The sequence below is a fragment of the Pterocles gutturalis genome, unplaced genomic scaffold, assembly GCF_000699245.1.
Source record: "Pterocles gutturalis isolate BGI_N339 unplaced genomic scaffold, ASM69924v1 scaffold1280, whole genome shotgun sequence".
In the NCBI taxonomy this organism is placed as follows: domain Eukaryota; kingdom Metazoa; phylum Chordata; class Aves; order Pterocliformes; family Pteroclidae; genus Pterocles; species Pterocles gutturalis.
The window spans coordinates 57,102-66,134 of NW_010143005.1; the positions used below are offsets into that span (position 1 = coordinate 57,102).

At 36.7% G+C, this 9,033-nt stretch overlaps 1 protein-coding gene across 1 annotated transcript in view; it reads left to right on the forward strand.

The window, feature by feature from the left end:
- Window positions 1–9,033, forward strand: part of CACNA1D (calcium channel, voltage-dependent, L type, alpha 1D subunit) — a gene marked incomplete at both ends in the record, with an annotated part of 98,580 nt that overhangs the window by 45,148 nt on the left and 44,399 nt on the right. The window contains 9 exons of the mRNA XM_010084543.1: window positions 276–436; window positions 1,016–1,241; window positions 1,386–1,593; window positions 3,496–3,616; window positions 4,670–4,784; window positions 5,477–5,546; window positions 6,177–6,246; window positions 7,031–7,175; window positions 8,913–9,033. The exon at window positions 8,913–9,033 is cut by the window's right edge and continues 4 nt beyond it. Of these exons, the coding sequence (XP_010082845.1) occupies window positions 276–436; window positions 1,016–1,241; window positions 1,386–1,593; window positions 3,496–3,616; window positions 4,670–4,784; window positions 5,477–5,546; window positions 6,177–6,246; window positions 7,031–7,175; window positions 8,913–9,033 (1,237 nt within the window). The remainder of the gene's footprint in view (window positions 1–275; window positions 437–1,015; window positions 1,242–1,385; window positions 1,594–3,495; window positions 3,617–4,669; window positions 4,785–5,476; window positions 5,547–6,176; window positions 6,247–7,030; window positions 7,176–8,912) is intronic.

The following is a 9,033-nucleotide window of genomic DNA, read 5'->3' on the forward strand; positions in this document are numbered from 1 at the left end:
AAAACTCAGTTAATGCTCAAATGCAATGCATTCAAAATTGTGGTTTACATTTACATCTGTAATGAAATCTGAAAAAAAATAGCAAATTAGTGCTTCCTAATCTGCAACTGGTAATTATTTACACTACAAAATATTGTGCACATATCTATGAAAATACACCTGCTCACACATAAATACTTGCACTATTTTTTCTACACAGAAGAAACCCTCCTTAAGTTCGTATGTGTTTTCTGTATAACAATAAATTTGCTTTTTTTTTTTTTTTGAACTTTCAGTCGACGCTGGCGTCGTTGGAATCGATTTAATCGAAGAAAATGTAGAGCTGCAGTAAAATCTGTCACATTTTATTGGCTTGTTATTGTCTTGGTCTTTCTGAACACATTAACGATCTCATCAGAGCATTATAATCAACCTGACTGGCTCACCCAGATCCAAGGTACAATCAAAAATTATTTGTCCTGTTTTTGACTATGCATACTTGCATTCTATCAGTGCATACTTTTCTACTTTGCCATTTAGTTGTTGTTAGCTGTCCTGAAGGATATTCAGCCCAGCCAAAGGGAGATGAAGAAATGACTGAAAGCGTTTGATTTCCGTGACTGTAACACAGCTTAATGGCATACCAGCAGCAAACTGACAGTATGAAATTGTAAACAACTGTACTTTTATCATTAAACCATAGTTGAAAGATGATGAAGGAAATAGTAACTGGCACAGCAGAACATACTGTGGGCTGTGTTGCTTGAGTTACAGTGTGGACACAAGCTGCGAGTTGAGCAGCCCATGAACTGCACAACAGATTGGAAAAATGAATAGTTTACAGGTGGCAGGAGGCTTTACATCCTTGTGTAACTTTTGCCACTTAGGCATCAAATACAGTCCAACTTGAAAAACCAGTGCTTCCTTCTTAAGCATAAGACTGTGAGCTAGTAGAGAAAGTATAGTACCAATATGTTAAAAATGGAATCCATGAGACAATTCAGGAATTTTTTTTTTTTTTAATATTTTGTTCCAGATATCGCAAATAAAGTTCTTCTGGCTTTATTCACCTGTGAAATGTTAGTAAAGATGTACAGCTTGGGCCTACAGGCTTATTTTGTTTCCCTTTTCAACCGCTTTGATTGCTTCGTTGTCTGTGGTGGCATTGTTGAAACCATTTTGGTGGAGCTGGAAATTATGTCACCCCTTGGAATTTCAGTGTTTCGCTGTGTTCGTCTCCTGCGTATTTTTAAAGTAACAAGGTAAGATTGACTAATACTGCTAACTTGAGGGATAGCTGAATGGTGATCAGCAATTCTTTTGTAATACTTCATCACGCACTGCTCTTTTACTGTTTTGTTTGGGGTTTTTTTGGTGTGTGTTAACACACGCATTTTAATTTGTAGGCACTGGGCATCCCTGAGCAACTTGGTAGCATCCTTGTTAAACTCAATGAAGTCCATTGCTTCACTGTTGCTTCTGCTTTTCCTCTTCATCATAATCTTCTCGTTGCTTGGAATGCAGCTGTTTGGAGGCAAATTTAATTTTGATGAAACTCAAACAAAACGGAGCACCTTCGATAATTTTCCACAAGCTCTTTTAACTGTATTCCAGGTAACTTTCTTTCATCCCGTATGAAACATTTTACCTTTGATTATCAGCAAAACTGTTTAAGTGATCATGTTGCCTGAAAATAAAATCACAAATACTATTTATTCAATTTACTTTAAGTAGCATTCTGCTCATTAAATTCAGTATTCTGGTAACTGCACCATTTGTACCATTTGTTTCATGTCTTATTTGATCTATCTATGCAACATAGCTGTCATACTACTTCACAAAATTAAATCTCCTTTGTCTGTCAAATACATGGCTAGAAAAAGAGGTGGAATGGTGTCTTTATTTTGGTGAAATTTGTTTTCTTGAACTTCATTAGCTATATAAAAGTCAAGCTATTCCCAAGCAGGAAAAAATGGGAAGCATTGTAAGAGTCCATATTTGCACATGGGTCACATTAATATAAAAATAAGTATGAATTTCTTTAAAGAGACACTGTCAGTTTTATTAAAATTTTAGAGCAACTTGTCTGTTACTTGTGAAAAGATAGGGCCATACTTACAGCTTAATTTTCACAATTTTACGATCCTTTTTTAACTTTTTCCCAATTTGCATACTGAAATTAGGCTAATTGGTTTCATCTTTCTAGCTGTTTTCACATTCAGCTTTGCACATGACCACAATGTTTGGTTTCAGACATTGTAGGTGAATGTTTAAAGCTGACCCTGCAAGACTCCCCTTGAAGGAGACTTCCTGTCTCTTTGGCAGAAGTTTCCCCTGGTGGCTGCCCAGAGCAAGCAAAAAACCTTTCCATGTAATTTTAACATAAGGAAATCTTAATGAGAAATTTCCTTAAGAGGAAAAGTGCCCACATTTGACCTGACATTTTCCCTTTAAAAAAATTAAGGCTGTACTTTCAAACTCAGCTGAGTTGGATTTTATTCAGATTTTAAGCTGCCTCATTTTCAAAGGGATGAGGCTTCCTTCAGTTTCAGAGTACACTCAGCAGCAGCCAGTCTGTTGGGTGCTCAGCAACTAGGAAAATCAGCTTTGTAAATTTAGCTCTCCAAAAATGAATTTCAGAAATTGACATGCATGTAATTTTCTTGAACAAACACTTAATTACTTGGAAGGAGAACCGGGATTGCATGTTTTGTCAGGATAGAAGTGATAATTTTTAAGAAGTTACTTAGAATTATAATGCCCCTATAACCTCCATTGTAATACTCAGAATTTTTGTTGTAGTACTGAAAAAGTGGACTTGTCACATTGTAAAATATCCTCTTAACTAATCAACAGATATCTGTAAAATCCTTTTAGATTTCTGTGAAATTATGTGAAACAATAGCCAATAACAAAATAGTGTAATTCTCCCACAGCACTGAACTCCATTTGGTTTAAATAGTTACCATTTCAAAAGCTACAGCAGTAGTGTTATGTGTGTGGTACATGTATCATATAATTTATGACAAGGTGGCCAGTCTCCGTTAAAACTGAAATTGAGAAGACCACTTTTCAGGGCTAGCAAATGGCATACACTAGAAAAGATCTGTGACCACTATTTAAAAAAAAAAAAAAAAAAAAGAGAGAACCTTAAAACATACACAAACAATTTCCAAGAGTGATCAACATTTGCAGGCATTCTACGTATGTGGCATTACTGAAGATCAGGGCTCTTACTTTTGCATGACAAAATCAATAAAATTATAGGTTTCTACTTTCATTATATTCGCCTTTGAAGTTCAGTGATGTAAGTGCGTAGCATAAAATAAAAGCTGGTAGAGTTAAACCCAAGCTCTCAGGAGATGCTTATTTAAATGGAATTTTTAAAACAACGCATGAAAATATTATGGTATTGCTTTATGTATACAGAAGATTAGCCTTATCGTAGTCAGAAGAAGTGTATTTCTCTGTTGCTATTTTTGATGTTGAATTACTAATAATGTATCTGTTTCTCAGATTCTAACAGGTGAAGACTGGAATGCTGTTATGTATGATGGCATAATGGCGTATGGTGGCCCATCATCATCAGGCATGATAGTCTGTATATATTTCATTATCCTCTTCATCTGTGGTAACTGTATCCTTTACAGTCACTGGAAACATCTCCAAATGGGGCTGTGTGTCAGGGGCATGTGCAAAATTTGTCTAGGAGGAGGGGGTAAATTCCAATGGATGTGCCAGTGCTTTCTACATGTAGCTGAGTCCTTTATATAGAGTTTTCTTTGTACACCAGTTCCCTAATGAAAGAGACTCCAGTGATCTTTGAGTCCATCTCCAGCCACCATAATAGCAGAAATCAGAGATTTTTTTCTTTGTTTGGTGGGAAAACAGCCTTATTCTGCTTGCTTGTCTCTATTTGACATTTCTCCCTCTGGTACATGGATGTAGTCTAATCTCTATGGCAGTAATTTCCCGTTCATCTTTTTGAGGCTTGCTATGGCCCTGTTAATTCTGACACACATTGACAGTGGAGGCAGTGATCCCCTGTGTAGTGCTGGGACCAGATGAGAGAAATCTGCACGAAGAAACGTTGAGTCAGTAAGGACTAAGTCTACTGAAGCATTCCCCTTCCCTGCCTTCAATGTACTGAGAACACTTCCTTGGCTCCATGCAGCAACAGAAACTAGCGTCATTCTCAGAAGTTCTTAAAAGGTCAGGAGGTGATGAAAGGGCAAAACTATTCTATTTTCTGTACTATACTATACTATATTTTCTGTGCTTGTATGAGTATTTGTACTTGACTGACTGAAGTACAAAATTTGGTATAGATTGTGGTAGACACAGAAGATGGTGCATTATAAAAATGAATTGAACAATCTTCACTTTTAATAGACAGTGCTTCGTATTTGAAACTTGCTCAGGCTAGCAGTTGGATTTCCTTTATTTAAAAATACATCAAGTATTCTGCTGTTTTAAAATCGGTGTCCCCAATGGATCTCTGCTCATTTTATACCCTGTATTAACCTAGTCCATTAAATGAGTGTTATTTGCACTACACTCCAACACCACGAATCTCTATGCTGTAGGTTGGGAACATGTGTTTTATCTCTCTCACATTGTCAGTGTTTATGCTGATAATAAACCAAACAAGTACAGTAAGGCATCCTGTCCTTAAAGTGATTTGAAATAGATATCTTGCTAAATGTCTTCTTGGCCATTGCTGTGGATAACTTGGCAGATGCTGAAAGTCTAAATACAGCTCAGAAAGAAGAAGCTGAAGAAAAGGAAAGGAAAAAGAATGCAAGGTAAAATAGCATGGGTGTGTTGAATAAGCAGGAGAGGGAGGGAGGAGGGTACTGAATTATTTCATAATGATTTTCTTCATAGAAATGTCTTTACCATCTTCAAAATTTATTGGACTCAGGAAAGAAATGAGTTTACCTAGACATTAAAATAAGGCCCATTTATTATGATTTTAGATAAAAGTTGGGTAGTAATTGGGAAAATGGAGTGAATTAAGGACATGATGATAAGCCAACTGATATTTAAACTTTGCAATGTCAGGATTTATTATGCAATTAGAACAAGAATGTATTTGTCGTTGCCAGTGCGCAAGCCCCTGTGGAATCAGTTCTCTAAGCCTTATATAGACAAGAAGAAAACCTTCCTTTGAAATCAGTGCAGGCCTGTTGAAGTCAATGCAAGTTGTTTGTTTGAGTCCAAAGGCACAGTTTATCCCTCTAGAAAGGAGTAAAGATCATGCATTGAATTTTTTAGGGATTAGCTTCTGGAATTATATTAAAAATTATAACCTTTGAAATGAATCATTGCATTCAAATGCAATAGATTTTATTGCTCTGACACCTGCTGCTGTGCAAATAATTTTAAATATTTTACTATATGGTTTAGGTATGCTCCCTTAACTTTTCATAGAATGGGCATAGTTTACTTAAAATCTTTTGGCATGCTTTGTAATTGTTGGTGTTTTGTTTTGTAGAAAAGAGAGTCTGGAAAATAAAAAAAGTGAGAAGTCAGAAGGTGACCAAAAGAAGCCCAAGGATAGTAAGGTGTTTATTGTAAAAATTATGTCGTCCCATAACAAAGTTTTATTAATTTTGATAGGGAGTACTTTTTAAGACTACTGTGTATTGTACAATGTCTTTTATGAACCCATCATCCCTACATTTTTTTCCAGGCAAAGGAAACTTTGTTCTGATGCTTTGCATCCTCACAGAATCTCTTAACCCAGAAAATCCTTTTGGCTTCAGGATATGATGAGAAGGGAAGCTATTGGAGCATGAAATAGTTAATGTTATAAAAATTTGACATTATTTTAGAATCCCTGTAGGTATTTTGCCTGATAAATCCAATGGAAGAGATTAGTGAATGATAGACTCTTAGTAGACTGTTCAAACATTCTTGGTAATTTTTACCAAAGCGTGTTGGTTATATTTTCATTGTGATCTACACAGCCAGAAGAATGTGGATACTGCAGAAAAATAATATTTTAAAAATATGTATTAAACTGTCAGCTCTCCTCTGTTCTTAGAGTTACCCTGTTTCAGAAAACACAGACTAAGCATAAGAATCACTTCCCTTTCTTCAGAGGCTTATTTTGTTTGCTTTCTGTTGAACTTTATACTCCAAGCTATATGTCAACTTGTTTTTGTTCTTGTGCATCCCTTTCATTGATGCAGGTGACAATTGCTGAATATGGAGAAGGAGAGGATGAGGATAAAGATCCCTATCCACCCTGTGATGTGCCAGGTATGTGAATACCAGCCAGAAGACAAACACATGCGTTTGCTAAAATATCCCAAATTTGCTCTTGCTGAACGCTGAATCAATTCCTTTGAAGTTGATGAAGTTGTGCTCTGTTATCAGTGGATAAATGGTCTTGTAATCTACTAGGTGTTGTTTTTTCATGCAGCTTCCTAGACTGTACAAACAGCATGTGAGAGTAAATACAGTGAGCCTGAAGACTGCTGTGGTAATATAATCTGGACCTGAGAGTAAATTCTAAACTTTTCTGAAATGTTTGGCAAAAAAAGGACATTCCAGGGCTGATGATGTTCAATCACTTTTGTCTTAGCTTCTTCCGGTCCGATGAACCTACTAACCTAAAAATCAGTTCTGTCTGACTGTTTGGATGCCTATTACAGAAATCTGCCCTACCTTTTGAGCACTTGGTGCTCACCAGTGCACAGAGCTCAAGACCCCTACAGCAGAGCTCAGGCATGGACTGACGAGCGGCTGAGCTTGAGTGGAGCTCCAGAGCCCATGTTCAGGGAGTGTGAGTGAAGACCCCAGATGAGGCTGGTCAGGGCCAATAAAGTCCGTTAGTGTACTCAGAGCACTTGTGCACTCACCCACATATGCTCATAAACATGTATATAAGCTTATGACATATATGGATCTTTGTATGCTGATTCATAGATTTTTAAAGCCGTGCTATGAATATATATTTCCTATAAGCCATATATATTTTAATACAAGACATGTTTTTATATTGTTATGAACAAAAGCTCAATGTTTTTATTTTATATTAAAGTAGGTGAAGATGAAGAAGATGAGGAGGATGAGCCAGAGGTACCAGCAGGCCCACGTCCCCGTAGAATATCTGAACTAAATATGAAAGAGAAGATAACACCGATCCCTGAAGGGAGTGCCTTCTTCATTTTCAGCAGCACCAACCCGTAAATATGATTTTGAAAAACCCTTGTTTAGTCTGTCACAGTTTAGCAGTGAAGGAACAAGCCTCCTTCCAGTGAGGTTAGGAATAGAACTCCAGTATCTTCAACAGCAGAAAAAATGTCTTCTCTCCTAAAATTTTCTCAATGACTTTGTAAATTAAAAGAATTTTATAAATACATTAATTTGCTTCCCACTGTTGAAGATAATAGCATTTTGTACCTATAGTTTTGTCAACACTGCACATGTTTGAAAAGTACCCTTTAATGTATATTAGCTATTTAGTATGTTAGTCACCGATATAAAAGGTGTGACGTAAGAATGAGCATCCTTCTACATGAGAGAGGATTCCTAGTAACCCTAGGAACCTTTGTGGAGCAATAGAGGTGAGGAAGGAGAAGAGAAAATGAGAGAGAAAAGGAGAAAGGACGTATATATTCCTCTTGGGGTAACAGTATTTTCCCAGATTCAAGCAAACACTGAAGATAAAGACAAATTATTTCAAAAATCAAGAACAATACTAGCTGGATTTTGGGGGGTATTAGAATCTTTCACCACTCAGTCTAACTCCAGAGCACTTGAAGTTCTACACTGATGAGGAAAGAAAGCTTCAGGAGTCAATAAAAGTCGTTTACTGATTGTTGGATTGGAGTTAACAAGTGAACTAAATTCAGTTTGTACAGACTGAACATAGTTGTTATATGCATATATTATATGAGAATACAAGAATTTAATGGGCAGTCTTAGAAGGGAACTAAGAGTTATTTGGCATGGGAGCATTCTGTCTTCTCAGTGGTAGAGGTTATCACAATTAAGATTAGAAGATGGTGTGACGACCAAGATAAAATGTTTTGGGCTTCCATGAGTTGTCTAAAGCTTTTCAGAATTAAAGAAAAAAAATAAAAATTGAAAGAGCCATTTAAACTAGTAATTTTAAGAAAGCATATGCTCAATGCAAAAACATTAGATTTGTTGAATGTCAAATTGTTTTTGGCCTCAATTAATGCTACATATTCTCAGGCCAAAATGGCCATCTTAACTATGATACATTATACTCAAATCATCTACTTAATAACAGGAGAACAAATTTTCCTCAAGAACCTTCTGATTCAGTGGAATTTAGACAACTTCAGTGTCAGTTATGAACCTGATCCTTCCTTTTTGCCAGTTTAAGCCCAGACCTACTCTACCAAGGAGCTCAATAGCATTTGTAATAACCGCGGGCTCAGTGACTCTAAGCATATGTACAGTTCCACTTCATGTTATATGGCTGAAACTTAGCAGCGCTGTAATCTTCAATGCCCACTCGTCCTATAATTCTGTAAGAAAATCTTCACGGGAGATTCTGATTTGGGTTGAGTCTCTAAGCAGCACAATGAGATCTGCAGCCTAAGCCACATCTCACCATATGAGTATTTTTGACAGCTTTAGTAAGAATCAAATCAAACCAGGGATCTGAAATGATTCCTTATCTAGTGTTGGTCCTTTTGACACTGACCTCTGTATGTGCACTGATTCCTCTCTGGTTCCTCCGATAAGTGCATCTTCACTGCAGGTGGATTGGATTTCAAATTTATTTAGATTTTTAGAAATCAGAGCAATAACTTCAGCATTTGCACTGCTTTTAGCTGCTGATGGTTGCTCTCTTCTGTCATTGTTGGCAGAGTAATAGAAAACATGCATATTAGCCATCTACTGAATTCTGTTTGCACACGTGGTATGTTTTTCTATCTCTTCTTCAGAATTCGAGTGGGATGCCACAGACTCATCAATCACCACATCTTTACCAATCTCATCCTCGTCTTCATCATGCTGAGCAGTGTTTCCCTAGCAGCAGAAGATCCAATTCGCAGCCACTCTTTC